The sequence below is a fragment of the Macaca fascicularis genome, chromosome 9 (assembly GCF_037993035.2).
Source record: "Macaca fascicularis isolate 582-1 chromosome 9, T2T-MFA8v1.1".
Classification (NCBI taxonomy): Eukaryota; Metazoa; Chordata; class Mammalia; order Primates; family Cercopithecidae; genus Macaca; species Macaca fascicularis.
In genome coordinates this window covers 58,651,380-58,667,999 of record NC_088383.1, presented here as the reverse complement: position 1 = coordinate 58,667,999, position 16,620 = coordinate 58,651,380, and the positions used below count along the sequence as shown (strand labels likewise).

The 16,620-nt window shown below is 40.9% G+C and overlaps 1 protein-coding gene across 20 annotated transcripts in view; it reads left to right on the top strand.

Moving 5' to 3' along the window:
* LOC101866198 (DNA excision repair protein ERCC-6) overlaps window positions 1–16,620 on the top strand; it is an 84,285-nt gene that overhangs the window by 49,613 nt on the left and 18,052 nt on the right. For all 20 annotated transcript variants that reach the window (XR_012417253.1, XR_012417252.1, XM_074000753.1 and 17 more), the window contains 6 exons: window positions 5,909–6,079; window positions 6,560–6,736; window positions 11,262–11,378; window positions 13,385–13,480; window positions 15,451–15,666; window positions 16,107–16,217. Coding sequence is in view for 18 of the 20 variants with exons in the window: in XM_074000744.1 (XP_073856845.1) it covers window positions 5,909–6,079; window positions 6,560–6,736; window positions 11,262–11,378; window positions 13,385–13,480; window positions 15,451–15,666; window positions 16,107–16,217 (888 nt within the window). In the remaining 2 variants the exon portion in view is untranslated. The remainder of the gene's footprint in view (window positions 1–5,908; window positions 6,080–6,559; window positions 6,737–11,261; window positions 11,379–13,384; window positions 13,481–15,450; window positions 15,667–16,106; window positions 16,218–16,620) is intronic.

Genomic DNA, 16,620 nt, shown 5'->3' with positions numbered 1-16,620 from the left:
CTTTCTGAGCCTGATTTGATCACCTGTAAAATGGTTAAGTTTTGGTAAACTTGTGAGGACTTTTTGGGTTAATATGTATGTATGAAGAGCTTAGTGTGGTCCCTAATAGTAACATTTACTCAGGTAGTTCTTGCTATTGTTAGAAACAAAGAATATTTAGGCCTCTTCACCTCAGAGGTTGGGAAAAGAAAGATGCTGAATGAGGCATTGCTGATTGACTCAATATGTAGTCTAGAGAGAAGGTACACATGTACTTTATCAAAAATGTTCGTGGTCATTCAACATCACTTAGACCTTTTATTCTCGTGTTCAGATACATTTGGCCCCAAATGGAAACAGTGAAGTGCAAGGTGTGGTTAAACAAGCAAATAATGGCCCAGCGCGGTGGCTCATGCCTATAATTCCAGCACTTTGGGAGGCCGAGGCGGGCGGATCATGAGGTCAGAAGATCGAGACCATCCTGGCCACATGGTGAAACCCCGTCTCTACTAAAAATAGAAAAAAATAGCCGGGCGTGGTGGCAGGCACCTGTAGTCCCAGCTACTTGGGAGGCTGAGGCAGGAAAATGGCGTGAACCTGGGAGGCGGAGCTTGCAGTGAGCCGAGATCGTGCTACTACACTCCAGCCTGGGCAACTCCGTCTCAAAAAAAAAAAAAAAGAAAAGAAAATAACACAAAAACTTGGCCATCCGATGAAACTCCCGTCAACATGACGTTCTTTAAAAGGGCCTGTTTTCTGAAACTAGAGCAAAAAGACATGGCTTTTTAAAAAGCTAGACGGGGTAAAAAACTTAAAAAAAAAAAAAAAGCCACATTATTCCTCAAGCATCTGAAATATTTCAGACACATTCTAAGTGCACGAATTATAGTAGAATGCAAAGTGGTATCATTCCTATTAACTTTAGAGTCAGTGTATACACCTGATAGAAGACATGATAGATGCTGGGCTTGTTCTGCGAGGTATGTTGTAAAATTGTATTGCTGGAGCCCCCTTTTTTTTTTCCTTATTGTCAGCACAAATCCTTGTTTATTAAAGATTTAGCTTGAAGGAAATTTTAATTAATTACAGGTGCAGTAAATCCTGCCTAGGAAGCGGCTGTACCGTGTTTCCCGTGAATGGCCTTCATGTGCCTGTGCTTCACTCCTCTCCCCGCCGCCTGACAGTGTGATTTATGGCTGTTGTTTTCCACCAGTCCACTGTTTGCCCTCTAGGAGGGATTGGTCTCTTGAGCCTGCATAATAACAGCAGCACTTTCACAGACATCTTTTAATGACAACAGCACTGCATTCAGTAAGTCAGGCTAATTGCAGATGTACCCTATTAATTGCAAAAACTAGGAGAGGTTACATATTTTACAAGCTTTTAATTTGAAACCGCCCGAGATGATTTGTCTTAAGTGTTTGGATAGAGACGTTCATAATATTCAACAATTCACCGTTATTGAAACTCCAGTCTAGGCAGCTATAGAATTCTGTGATTGAATCAGGTGATAATAAATGATCTTAGATGGGGTTTTACCCAGTGGCTAAGTGGAGATTATATTTTCGGTTGGGACATTTTGAACAATTTCTTGTTCTTTTTACATAAGCATCTTTTAAATTCTTGTTAATCATTAATACATCTTCCTGAACACAGTCGAAGTTTTGTATTTCTATAGCTAACATTTCTATACCTATAAAAGTATTTAGAATTTTCCAAATAAACTTCAATCCTTAAACAAGCATAAGAAACTAAACATCATTCCAGTGATATACATTTGAGAAGCTTGGTGTATCATTTGATAACTATGGGAAAGCTCCAGCTACACTAGGTGATGTCCAGAATTCATTTCGGCTTTGGCTTCTAAAGGTCGTAGGTCTGACCAGGTGAGGTGCTGGAGGTGGACGGTTTTTCTCTGGGCAGACTGCCTTCTTCACTGGCACCAGCAGCTGAGTGGGGCTGGTGCGAGGGAGTCCTGAAGGACCCGTATGTGTGTTTTTAAGGCCGTTGTGCACTCCAAGGTGTTTATTGCTGTATTCTTGTGAGGTCAGAAGTTAGGAAATGGTTCTTTCAGGTGTGGCCTTCAATATGGTATTGTGCAGGTGTTGAATTCTGTGAATGGGAAGATGGAAGAGGAGTAGTCATAATAGTAATAAAAATATGGCACACACCTGTCAAATTATTAATAGGTCCAGGCATTGTGGTTATTCTCTGCAGCAATTGTATTAACTCTTTGAATGTTACATGAATTACAACATATGAGAAGACAATGTCCCTTCTTTATTTTGTTCCTTAAGATTTTCTTAGCCTTTCTTGTTGTACCCTTTTATACTCTGTTGAATTAAAACACATTTTAATCCTAGTTCTTTAAGAAGATACAAAATTACCATTTTTTGAAGATGTTGAATTTTATAAAATTTATATGAGATGATTGTGATTACATGAATTATGTTAGGCTTCCTGATAGCTATTCTTGTATTCCTGTGTTAAGCCTTATTAGGTTAATATATTACTAGGTTTTATCTGTAAAGTGGTGGATCTCTAGTTTAGAGGCGTGTATGCACACATGTAAGTGTGGTGTGTCAGTTTCGAAAACAGGGTTTGCTAGCCTTGTAACAATGATTTGGAATCCATTCTTTTTCTGTATTTTGGAACAATTTCAGTAATAGGATCTATTCCTACTTTACTCATAAAACCCCTTTGGGTCTGGTAGACTTTTGGTGAGAAGAGTGTAACATCTTTTTCACATTGTTCAGTATTGGTTCGTTCTGTTGGTCTGATTTTTCTTGGGTCCATTTTGGCAATGAACTTTTTAGCTATCATATCTGTCAGAATGTTCAGATTTTGTGGCATGTATATTGTTTAACACTTTTGTATTCTCTACATCTGTAATTGTGTTCCTTTAACATTTTTGATGCTGTACATCTCAGTCTGTTCTTTTGACTTACTTTTCAGAGGTTGGTTTGGTTTAGTCTTTCCAAAGGGTTATTATTTGCTTCATCAATTCTACCAGTTTTTTTAGTACCCACTAATTTTTATCCTACTAATTTTCTTATTTTCCTTTTTTAGCAGGCTAAGTTGACTGCTCATTTTGATTTCATCTTTTCTTAATAGAGTGTTTGTAAAGAGTGAATATTCTTTGTATAGTCTAAAGTGCTGCTGATCACAGTAAAAAGGAGCTCTGATGGTGATACTCAAATCCTTTGCATCCTCTTTTTAAATGTTTTATTTTCTTTGATCTGACTCTCTCTCAGGCTGTGGTCCGCTCTCTGGGTAGGCTGTGGGTGTGTCAGTTTGACAGCTCTAAGGGCTCTGCTTTTGTGTTTATTGCTGCGCTTTTTGGTAGGTAAAGGTTCATGGCTTTTTTTTCTTGTTGTGGCATCCCCATTAAAATATAAAATATCCCTCTTCCTATTTACTCCTTTTTGTTTCATATTTATATTGCTAATCCTGCCCTTTTTTGGTTTGCATTTCTTTGATATATCTTTGATAATTCCCATATTACAACTTTCAGTACCAGTCTGATTTGGGTCTCTTTTAAACAGAAGGCTAGGTTTTTGCCTTACCCAGTGGAATGTCTCACTGTTAATAACCCACTGTCATGTGGTGGGTTACCAGGTTTAGTCTGAAACCTGATATCTTGTTTTCTGTTTTCTGTTGTCCTGATTTTTGCTATTTTCTATTATTTTCCCTTGTAATGGTTTGAGAGTTCTACATTCTATTTATTTTCTAGTATTTATGTGGAAGTAGCAACTGTTACTCAGTAATCAGCTTAAAGTTTTGACAAATGTATTTTAACATATTTTTCTGACATGGTTAAGAATTAAACTCTATCAATTTCCTGTGTCCCATTCTACCGTTGGACAGGGTGGAATTTTTAGTCCGCTTTTATTTTCCCTTAATCTCACTGCAGCTTTTATGAAACTAAATAGGAATTACAGTAACACTTAAAAATATATACCTTTTAATATTTTAGATCATTTCTTAACAGTTTCATTCATATTTAAGTGTTTAATATTTAGGCTTTATTGTTATGCTTTAATGATTTATTTTAAGAAATGGTATGTATATCACATATAATCTTCTTTTTAAATTTTTTCTTTTATATTTTAGTAGGAGGTAGTGTAGCCTAATATCAGTAGTACTAGCTTTGGATTTGGCTACCTTTCTCCATTTGAATTCTGACTCCACCACTTAGCAGCTGCATGACCTGGTACATTAGTTACCATCTCCAACCCCAGTTCCCTCATCTGTAAAATGGAGTTAGTGATGGCCCCTCTGTCCTTCCTTGGGGAGCTGCTGTGAGCATGGGCTGTGGTGAGGATGCGAGGCGGGAGCATTGCTGTCTTTCTTCAGGTCACAGCGTCTGTGCATGCCTTCCTCTGTCCACGACTGCGCCACTCCACTGTCTGGGTACAGTGCACGGTAGCTAGCCAATCTGTTGGTGACTGATCTTCCAAGTCCTTCCTATCTGAAGCTGGAATTTGTTTATTTTCTTCGTCAAGCATGACTGCTAGTTTGGATTGATGTAGAATCTATGGTCACCACTTTTCCTTCTTAGAATTATGTAAAGATTTTCCTCTTAGCCTTCGGACATTTTTAGTGCTGCAGAAAAGATGTCTGATGCAGGCAGTCCTTTTCCTCTGAAGGGACTATTTTCTTTTTCTGTTTCGTTCTGACTAGAATGTATGACACTTTCTTCTTATTTTTAAAAGTATTTTTCTCTTTTGAGTCAGGATCTCGCGCCATCGCCCAGCCTGGAATGCAGTAGTGAGATCATAGCTCACCGTAGCCTCAAACTCCTGAGCTCAAGGGATCTTCTTGCCTGAGCCTGCTGAGTAGCTGGCACTGCAGCTGTATACCACCATGCACTGCTAATTTTTTATTTTTTGTAGAGACAGGTCTTGCTTTGTTGTTCAGGCTAGTCTTGAACTCCTGGCCTCAAGAGATCCTCCTCCCTCAGCTTCCCAAAGTGCTGAGATTATAGGCATAAGCCACTTTGCCTGGCTGTTTTTATTTATTTTTGGAATTCAGACATCTAGTAAGCTACGTCTACAGATATGTCTTTTTTTTTTAGTGTCTCTGCCTGACACTCTGGGAGATGTTTTGTTCTGTAGATTCAAATCTCGGCTCCATTTATGGAGATTGTTTTCTATCATTTTCTTTTTTTTTTTTTTTTTGAGACAGAGTCTGACTGTCACCCAGGCTGGAGTGCAGTGGTGCCATCACCGCTCAGTGCAGCCTTGACCTCCTGGGCTCAAGGGATCCTCCCACCTCAGCCTCCTGCGTAGATGGGACTACAGGTGCTTGGCACCACATCCAGCTAACTTTTAAAGTTTTTTAGTAGAGATAGGCTTTCACCATGTTGCCTAGGCTGGTCTCGAACTCCTGGGCTCAAGAATTCCACTCACCTCAGCCTCCCAAAGTGCTGGGGTTACAGGTGTAAGCCACTGTACTGGCTTTTTTTCTATCATTTAAAAATCATTGCTTTTATATCCTTTCCACTTAGTCCTGGAATTCCTGTTATACATTGTTAGAGATCCTAGATTTGTCTGCCGTGTGTCTTTGGATTTTCTCTTATTTTCTTGCTTTTGTTTTAAATTAATATATTTTCCATTCACATTGTTGTTTTAACAAGGATGGACACAAAGGATGTTTTGAAAAAATAAAAATAAAAATTTAATATATGTATATATTTATATAAATATGTATTATAACTTTGTCATCTTTTTGAGAGTCTCCTTCCCCCAATAATGACTGTTTACTACTTGCCAGGTTAACAAATACACTTCCAGTGCTGATAATGTCTATGATTGTACATGTTATGTTTGTATTTATGCATTTTTATAAAGTGCTTTAGATTGTGTCATGATTGAAAGGGTGTCACTTCTTATTTAAAACTGACTTTACCATTTTATTATGGTCTTAGGAGAAACTAATTCGAGATGTTGCTCATTGTCATGGAATTTTGATCACATCTTACTCCTACATTCGACTGATGCAGGATGACATTAGCAGGTATGACTGGCATTATGTGATCTTGGACGAAGGACACAAAATTCGAAATCCAAATGCTGCTGTCACCCTTGCTTGCAAACAGGTATGACCTCTTATAACAAGGGAGATTTCCAGGTGGAGAAGAATATTTAATTCAGAATAAACGATCTGCTTTTAGTAACACATTTATTAATCTTTTCTTGTGCCAACTGCACAAGGAATTTAAAATATGCGTTTTCGTTAATGCAAAGAACTCCTTATTTGTTTTGCCCTTGATCATGTCTTTAATTCTGATTGTTCACGTTATTTAGTGTCTCTTGTAGGGGCCAGTTGTTAGAATGTAACCAAACCCAACTCTATAGTATTCAGCTTCAACAATAAGAAAAAATTCTTTGTAATTTTTTCATCTAAATGCAATTAAGGATTTGTAATTGCATAAAATGTGTATGTTTTAGAGAGTACCAAAATGATGCAAGAATAATGAGTAAATGTGTAAATAATATTGCACAGGAGCATTTTGGGGTAGGAATGGTGATTGCTAAAAGGTAAATTTAATAAAAAGGTGTTTCCTTTCCTCAAATAGTTTCGCACCCCTCATCGGATCATCCTGTCTGGCTCACCAATGCAAAATAACCTCCGAGAGCTGTGGTCACTCTTTGACTTCATCTTCCCGGGAAAGTTAGGCACGTTGCCTGTGTTTATGGAGCAGTTCTCCGTCCCCATCACCATGGGGGGATATTCAAATGCTTCCCCAGTACAGGTAATATATTAGGATGATAATACTTTTGGCAGTTTAGTATTTAAAATGCTCCTATTAAATACTATAATTTGTAGCCAAGTCATTCAGAATGTGAGAAAGATGGCCAGGCTTATAAATTGGTATCTGATTTAAAAAAAATCACAAAATTATTTTTGCTTGATCGTATTTTTTTACTTAAAATATCATGAAAAATATTCACAGAGAGGAAAGCCCTAGAATAAAATATCTCTTTGTTTAATGGAAATTAAACAGTTTTGGCATTGTTCCTGGGATGTTTTAGTCAGACAACAAATTTTAAAAAGATGTCACATGTGGTCAGAAGAGCAGTTAGAAATTATGAAACAAGGACAAATCATTTGGAACAGCATGTAATTTAGTTCTGCAAATTGGGGTAGTGCATCTTATAAAGTGGTGGAGAAACTTAGAAACACCAGGAGGATCGGACTGTTCAGGGATGATTTAATGAGACATGGCCCTTAACCTGATTCTGGGATTGTAGGCCATGGAGGGTGAGGGCATCCTTGATTAGGGCAACAGTGTGAATGCAGCCACCATATGTGGCTGGGGGCAGTGAAGAGACCCACTTGACTGGATCGGAGATGCTTGTGGGGGCATAGCTAGAAAGCTGTGGATGCCAGAACTGAAGGGCCTTGAAAGGGAAGCAGTGGCACTCGGGGAGGACTGGGCTACTGAAAGTGTCTGAGCAGGACTCTGGAAGATGCTGGTTCTCAGGGGTTCGTCATGCTACAGGGTAGTCACAGGAGGGAGGCTGGCACTGAGTGACCTGCAGGAACCACTGGGGTGAGGGCCATGAGGACCTGTACCTGATCTTGGGTGGTGGTCTGAGAAAGATGGTGGGGCAGGAGACTCAGGTGGCATTTTTAGGCAGAACAAACAAGGTTTGGAGGCTGATAGGATCGAGGAGATGGAGTAGGGGCTAAGCTTGCTGTGAATGACTGACTGACTCCTGAGGTTTCAGGCCCGGGCACCTGATGGAATGGGGTGGTCACAAGCAGAAATGCCAGGAGGTAAAGTTAGCCACAGGGCAGTTTGTGGCTTGTAGGGCAGGCTACAGCCTGGATGGGAGGCAGGGTTTCTCGGCAGCCCTTCTTGGGTTGGCCTGTGCCTACCAGGTCATGGCTGAGCCAGGGATGAGACTTTCCACCAAAAGAGAAGCTCTTATATTTTGGAATATTTAATTAGAAAAAGAATTTTAGACCTTTAAGATTAAAAGATTGTCAGAAACAATTTTAACATCTTTTACATTTTGAGATTGAATTGTTTTCAGCTAACTTTTGTAAGGACTCTCTTCTTTCTCTCAATCTCCCATTATACCATTCTATTTTTTTAAAAAAAATTCATTTTGAAATAATTTCAAACTTAACAAAAAGTTGTAAGAATTTTAAAAGAACAAACAAACAAGAAAACCCTCTTAACACTTCACCCAGATTCACTGATTGTTAGCATTTTGCAAACATTTTGCCACATTGGCTTTACTATTCCTCCCCTCCCTCTCCCGCACCTCTTTCCATGTAGATTCACAGCTGAAGTTACTGTTTTCTAACCATCTGAGGGCAGGTTGCAGATCTGATGCCCGTTTCTCCAAATCCTTCAGTGTGTATTTCCAAGAACAAGGATAGCCTCTTACATAGCCAGTGTAAGCAACAAAATCAGAAGGAAGTTTAACATTGATAGGAGTCTGTTATCTAGTCTATAATCACTCATATTTTGTCAGTTGTTCCAGTAGTTTCTGTGTCTCTAGTCTCCTTTAATCTGGGACCGTTTGTTTTGCCCTTCATTATCTTGACATTTTTAAAGACTATAGGCCTGTTAGTTTGTAGAATGTACCTCAGTTTGGGTTTGCCTTACATTTTTTCATGATTGGATTCAGGTTATACATTTTGACCAGGAATATCACAGAAATGATGTGTCTTCCTCAGTGTGTGGTATCTGGAGGAACATGCTGTCTGTCTGTCTCTCCCACTATGGGTGATGTTAACTCTGATTACTTTAAGTTGGTGTTGGCCAGATCTAAACTCTGTGAAGTTACCACTTCTCCTTTGACATTAATAAGTCATTTATAGAAAAATGATTTGAGAACATGTCATTATGATCTATTTTTTCCTTGAAGTTCTTGTTTCAGGAATCTGTGTACTTATCTTTCTCCCCTTCCTAGCGGGTGAGATCTTTGAAAGCAGAGCATTGGTTATATTTGCTCCTTTTTGTTTAAGACCATGTTGCCGGGCGCGGTGGCTCAAGCCTGTAATCCCAGCACTTTGGGAGGCCGAGATGGGCGGATCACGAGGTCAGGAGATCGAGACCATCCTGGCTAACACGGTGAAACCCCGTCTCTACTAAAAAAATACAAAAAACTAGCCGGGCGAGGTGGCGGGCGCCTGTAGTCCCAGCTACTCGGGAGGCTGAGGCAGGAGAATGGTGTGAACCCGGGAGGCAGAGCTTGCAGTGAGCTGAGATCCGGCCACTGCACTCCAGCCTGGCGACAGAGCGAGACTCCATCTCAAAAAAAAAAAAAAAAAAAAAGACCATGTTGCCGTGCATTATTGAATTCTAAGAAGATAGTCTGTGTGCCGATATTTATTCTGTCATGCTGGTGCTAAAATGATGGCAGGAGCTGGAAACCAGAACCTTCCCATGAAGGTATTTCCAGTCCAGTAGGGGTGGGCACAGGGGAAAATGGCAAATAAACCTGGTCCCAGTACAGGACAGTGACAACTGTGATCAGGGGAGATGCCCAGTGTCAGAGCTTATGGAGCTCAGAAAGGCTTCCTGGAGAAGGGATGACTAAGCTGGGGCCTGAAAGGTGAGGAAGGTGAGGGGGAGCATGTCAGCAGCCCAAATACAGACTGCTGCTGGGGTTGGTGTGCTCAGCTGGGGCAGGGCATGTGAGAACTGAGAAGAGCCTGTAGAGATGCCTAGTTGACCCTCTTCATTCCACACACAAGGTTTTTGATTCCCAGCGTTCTGGTGACTCGCCTAAGGCCACTGTGCTCAGGAAGAGGCAGAACTCTTCCTTGTCAGAGTAGGAAGTAGCGTGGGCATGCTCAGCAAGGTGTCCGTTTTCCACAGCACTGGGATGTGAGCATTGGTAGAGAAATCTAGCTGGATCCCACCTTGTATTTTTATGAACAGAGAAACAGACTGGGAGCCAGTTGGGAGTGAAACAGAAGATCATCTCCGTGGGGTGGCATGCAGGAAAGAGCAGGAGCCACAGCCCGGCCGCTCCCCAGCCTAGCCCTGGTGTAGTTAACCAGCACCTCCAACCATCATGCTCATTCTTCTGCGGAAGGGAGTGTGGGTGGAGGAAGGATGTGGGGGCAGTTTTCTTTACAGACTGTACATTCATGCTTCCTTGGTGGGACTGTGTTTTTAAATTCTGAAATTTCATCATCTCTGCATCAGAAATAGTAATAGGTACCTCATCATTATCTTCAAGGTGATTTTTATCAATGTCTGAATGATATATTTAAGGGGTTATATATAAATAAAAGTCATTGATTAGTTGAGCTTTTTTATGTATTATTCCAAATAAAGCCTATTTTAATATTTATGCACATGCGTTCACACAACAGATACACACACATACATATATGTGCATGAGTGAGGTATTTTTAGCATTCTTTAAAAATATTTTTTAACAAGTTAATTTTTTAACTTTTTTTCTGTGTGTTCAAGCTCTTTTTTATTATCATTCATTTTACAACTGACTTTCTTAAATTGAAACTTTGGTTGGAATTTTTTCCATGAAATAGTAATTTACTAAGTTGTTAAGCCTATTTAGTTTTTTTTTGAAGTAGCAATAATTTATTGACTGCTTTGCCTGTAAGTGAATTGCAGAGGGAGTGGTTTTCTGGGCTGTGGGGCTTTGTTTTTTGCGTATATTTAGTACTCATCTCATGTGGCCGTGCTCCATTACAGAACCATATGCTGCATTTTAGGGCAGAGTGACCTTTCGTTTCTAGGATCAGAGGGCTCTTGTTGAACTTACTCTTGTAAGTCTCCAGTGGGCACTAATCTCTGCTTATTGGCTGGCTGCTCCATCACTGCAGCTTTTCCCTAGAGTTAGCTTTTGATCTTCAGCTTTACAGAGTGCCTTTGTAGCTTTTGGAGAATACAAGATCATAAACAGAGATTTGTACAAAAGCAGTTTTTCCCCTAGGGGTGGTGGTCAAGAACCCAATAAGTCTCTACTTTAGGGTTTAACTGTACAGTAATAATTAAAAGAAAGTGTACAAGAGAAATAAGGCACAAAATTATCAGTTTTGTTGTACATTGTGGTTAATGAGATAATTTTTTTAACTGATAGTATTATGAAAGCTACCACCCCTTGGAGTATATGGAACTTATGCTAGCTTTTTCAAACCATTTTGCAATCATTTCCCACTGACTTTGTACAGCTGTTGGTCATTCTTTTATTTTTTTTAAGGAATGGAATCTATTGAGAGGTAAGAACAAATACATTCCTTAAACGTGTATGGTATTGTTCTCTTCTCTGCTCTTTTTAAAGGTCAAAACTGCTTACAAGTGTGCATGTGTATTACGAGATACCATAAATCCATATCTACTACGGAGAATGAAGTCAGATGTCAAGATGAGCCTTTCTTTGCCAGATAAAAATGAACAGGTCTGTAAATCCAGGAGTTAACAAAGCATTCCTAAAGCATAAGTGTGCCTTTCTCTTCACTCTGATTCTCCTCTGTGGGTGAGTCTGGTGAGGTATGATCCTGGAACTGTGGTCAGGCTAGGCCTGCTGTGGCGTCTGCCCTCAGTGGATTCTTCTCTAATCCACAGGCTTTGACCTCCCTCTTATTGACACATGGGTTCCTACAATTGCTCTTTTAAACATCTCCATTCTCCTTAGGCCCCTAATTCATTCATGCTACAAATTATATTAGGTGCCAACCATGTGCCTGTCATGATCCTAGGCTCTGAGATATAGCAGTGAACAAAGCAAGTTTTGTTCTTGTGGGAACCCACATTTATTCTTGAGGGAGAGTGTCACAGAAACTCTAGAAGATGTCAGGTAGCAGCAGTAAGTGTGGAGACAAATGAAGCAGGGTTGAAGGATAAGCTGGGAATGCTGAGGGCAAGGATTTGGGGAAGTGGGCCATTTATAAGGGATGGTCAGAGAAGACTTTTGATGAACTGACACTTGAGCAGAGGCCTAAAGAAGGCGAAGGAGCAAGTCATATAGGTTTTGAAGGCAGAGCATTGCAGATGGTGGGCTGTGGCAGTGCTTTGGGGCCTCCATGGACAGCAGGGAGGCCAGTGTGGTCGGGGCTGAGAGCAAGGAGGAGGGTAGAAGAGGAGGAGCTAGCTGGGAAGACTGGGGAGGCTGGCGCAGACAGGTGCATGAGCAGAAGTGAAGGCCTGGGCGTCGGAAGGTGAGTAGGGTGACCTGGTAAGGACCCAGTGTGTTTGGCCACTAGGAAGTCATGAGTGATGCCTCAGTGACATCAACAGAGGTGCATGTGAGGCTTCCTCTGTGTGTAGGCTTCATGAGTGAGTGGAGGTGAGGAAGTGGAGGTGGGGATTGTACCTTATTTTCTCAGGGAAGCCCCCATCTTCCACTTGGAGGCTAACAGGTGAGGCACACTATACTGAGGAGAATGAGTGGGTCTTCAGATGCAGTGCAGAGGTTGAAGCGTTGCCTTCCATCCCGTTCAGGAACCTCTTTCTTTGGGAATAAAGGAAGATGAGGTGGATGCAGAAGTAGAGACATGTTAGGGAGTGAAAACCAGGGAATCATGCCTGATCCTGGTAGGTTCAGGTTTGATTTTCATTTGGTTTTTATTTGTCTGATTGTTTTTAAGTAGAAGTTGAGACAGAGGTGTGGGTGGCTTAGGTGGTGAGGAGCATGGGCACAGTTGCTCTGGGCTTATGGAAGGCTCTGGGTGGGCATGCGTAGAGGACCCCCTGGAGCAGGGCAGGCCATGGCAGGAAGCTGCCGGGTAGGAGCTTTTCTCCAGCAGCACCGGCACTGACCATAGGCCTACAGAAGACTGATGGTTGAGTTGACCTGTATTTGGAAGTCTACAGGGAAGAGGCAGGGAGTTGAAAGCAGTCCAGGTAGGTGACAGAGGGGTAGCTAAATGAGCATCCATGGGAATGTAACTGGTGGTAGTGGACTTCACGAAGGAGGGAGGGTTGAGAGGTGAAGGGTCACAGAGCACGATGGCATGGAGTGGTTGGTGCAGTGGGCTGGGAGGGTAGGGATTGCCTTCCAAGGCGAGTCTGGTAACTCATGGGCCTGCACTTAGAGCTCCAGGAAAGGGAGAACTCCAGGTGAGGTTGTGGTCTCTGGTCATGGCATGGTCATGGGAGGTGGGATGGTTTGAGCACTTGGAGGCTAACATGGAGGATGGTCTGTGCACCTGGGCCCTGAACTTGCTCATGAGCAGGAAGCCAGTCTTTGGGGACTGTGGGGTGGGCCCTGGAGGTAGATGAGTGACAGAGATGGAGGGTATGGTGAGAAGTATTATCACCCTTTGTTGTTTTCATATTAATTATAGGGATATCATTAAAATCGCATGCATTGTGCTCTTTTGATCGGGAAGTTTTGTTGATATTTTAATTATTTCTGTTAATTTTTTTTTGAAATTATAGTTTCCTTGTTTTTCCCCTCCGTAGGTCTTATTTTGCCGTCTTACAGATGAGCAGCATAAAGTCTACCAAAATTTCGTTGATTCCAAAGAAGTTTACAGGATTCTCAATGGAGAGATGCAGGTCAGCTAAAAAATAGAAGCTGGAGAAATGAATTGTGGACCAAGGGAAGCGAGGGAGGAAAAGAAACTAGGATCTGTAGTATGCCAGGCTTTTCACATACTGTCATCTCACTTCACTTGCATGCAGTCCTGCATGGTAGATGTGCAGTCAGCCTATGGCCTGGAGCTGTAAGGTGCAGAGGAGTTAGGTAACTGGTGGAAGGTGGAAGGTTGCAGAGCTGTGCACTGTGGATCTGAACCCAGACGCAAATGCAGCTGCGAGCTGTGCAGTTACTGTTACTTCCGAGGGTCTTACTTGGTAGGTGGGCAAGTGTCAGGTACATAACTGGGTTTTCCCAGATATTATGACCAAAATTATATATCTTGTGGAGAGGATCGTGAGGATTCATAACTTTTATCAGCTTCCTAAAGGAGCCCTATTCCCCAATAAATGTTTATGAACCATTGCCATATTAGGAACCAGATATAAATCTAGTTCAAATGTCCCTGGCTCTAATACTCATTGTCCCCGGGGTAGGACAGTAGTTTATTTATGGTGATTCTGTTCCTTTCAATACTGAGAAAGCTCTCTTTCTACTAGTGTCCAGATTTCAGAAGTTCCTAGCTAGTGTTTTCTCCAAAAGACTCTATTAATGTGAGTGTGATTAGGTCATTTCATTTCTTTTAACCATCTCTCACAATTTCTTATTTCATTTCTTATTGGTAGCTACAGGAGGTTTTTTCAGTCATTCACATCTGTTCGTCTCCATGAATCTCCCCTTAACTTCTTCAGGTCTCTCCAAGTTAGAAGGTCTAGATCACACTATCCAGGAGAGAGAATGCAAACTACACTTGGAATTGTAAATTTTCTAGTAGTCACATTAAAAAGGAAAAAGAGAAACAGGTGAAATTAATTTTGATCATATATTTTATTTGACCTAATGTATCTAAAATACATTTTAATATGTAATCAAAAATTAAAAATGATTAGCAAGATATTTTACTCCTGTTTTTGTCTTCGAAATTGGGTGTGTATTTTACAAATGCAGCACATCACAATTTGAACTAGCTACCCTTCATGTACTCGGGAGCCACGTGTGACTAGTGACTACTGCATTGGACAGTGCAGATTGAAAGGAAGAAAAATGAGTCACGGATGACTCTGGGGAGGTTTGCCAGTGTTCCTGCCTTATTCAGATCATTTATTGTTAATCTGTTTAATTGCTGTTTACTAGTGATAGCTACCCTACCCTTTGATTATTGGCTTAATGGTGATTTCTCCTTTCTTTGCTCAAGCTTTTATACCAGTGAGTTTGATTTGAGTCATCCTCTCAAGGCTGGAAGAGCCCCATTATTGAAGTTTTGTTAATGTCCTTTTGTGGGGATGGGCCAGGGGCACTCACCCCTCATCTTCTGTGCCCTTCTGCATGGACCATACTTCATATGTTTCCGATTCGTGCATTTTTCATGCAGTTTTTTTTTTTTTCGGATATAATAATAGTCTAAAGGTAAATGGATCCTCAACCTCAGACTCATATTAAACTGCAGAACTTTTAGTGAGGTACTTAGGAGTGTAATATTTAAATGCATTTGATAAGTCACATGACTGATGTCTTCAAGTTTAGGTTGATAGGACATTTCTGATCTATATTTAAAAGGCAAGTTCCTTTTTTATATTAAGTTTATAATGCTGTGAACAGCGTGCCTTTTTTCTAGTGAGGGAAAATGAATTGTCAGCAATTGTATATGACCCCTGTAGACGTGTTCAGTCCAGTAGAATTTTTTTGTTTCCGAGAACTTGTTCTATCAGGGAAACAAGATGAGTGAAAGTTAATTTCTCCCAGCTCCTGATAATGCTGTGATTAGAGAAGACTAAGAAACTGGTGGAGACCTGTTTTTTAGTCTGTGTTATAGGTTGAATAGCCTCCTTGCCTAGGGAATCTTACCTTACATGGGGTCATCTGAGTGTACATATGGTCTTTTTTATCATAGATTTTCTCCGGACTCATAGCCCTAAGAAAAATTTGCAACCACCCTGATCTCTTTTCTGGAGGTCCCAAGAATCTCAAAGGTCTTCCTGATGATGAACTAGAAGAAGATCAGTTTGGGTACTGGAAACGTTCTGGGAAAATGATTGTTGTTGAATCTTTGTTGAAAATATGGCACAAGCAGGGTCAGCGAGTATTGCTGTTTTCTCAGTCAAGGCAGGTGAGTGCACAGACTTCAGACAGGAAACAGGCTGGTTCTTTATGACAGCCATCAACTCACAAAATGGGATTCAGTCTAGAGTAATGATTCTGAAGCAAGTCTACCACTGATGCTGAGGTGGCAGTCTGCGGATTTCTTTGGGAGTTTAGATCTTTCTCTAGAGTTGGTATCTAAAAGTTGACTTTTTAAAAAAGCTCACCATGTGATTTTGGTCTGCAAGTGAGTTTAGGCCTGAGCTTTGGCTGTTTACAAAAGTAAGAATTAACCATACGGATATACTAAAACTACTATTTTAACAGTTCTGTTTATCTGTCCTAAAGCAAGAAACTCCTTTTAACATAGGCCTGTTGGGGAAAGGTGTGACCATTTACACAAATAGAGAAGCACTCACTGGGAATGTGTATTTGCTTTGCAAATTCCTATCCTCCACCTCCAAACAGATGCTGGACATACTTGAAGTATTCCTTAGAGCCCAAAAGTATACCTATCTCAAGATGGATGGTACCACTACAATAGCTTCAAGACAGCCACTGATTACAAGATACAATGAGGTAACATGTGAATGTAACAGGAAAGTTGAGCGGTGCTGCTGTACGTGGAGGGAAAGGACTAAGCGTATCCACACCCTTACCCCCCGAAGCAGCGTTGACATCTGGGCTTGGGAGGGGGCCTAAGGGAAGACTTGTTGCTTTTAACTCTGTGCACTTCTAGATATTTGGGGGTGGGGGTGGGCATGTGTGTGTTCAAACAAAGAATGTGTTTTCCACAGAATGTATTTTCCTCCTAAAAACCCAATTTTTCAATATTTCTATTAAATATTAAAAGTAAAAGGTGTGAAATGAGATTTTGATTCACCAGAGGTCTCTAGGACATTACCATTCCTTGTATTGGGAACAGCCCAGTAGTTCCGTGTGTACAGTATGTGGAGGCAGAGGCTGAGAGCTATAACTGGTT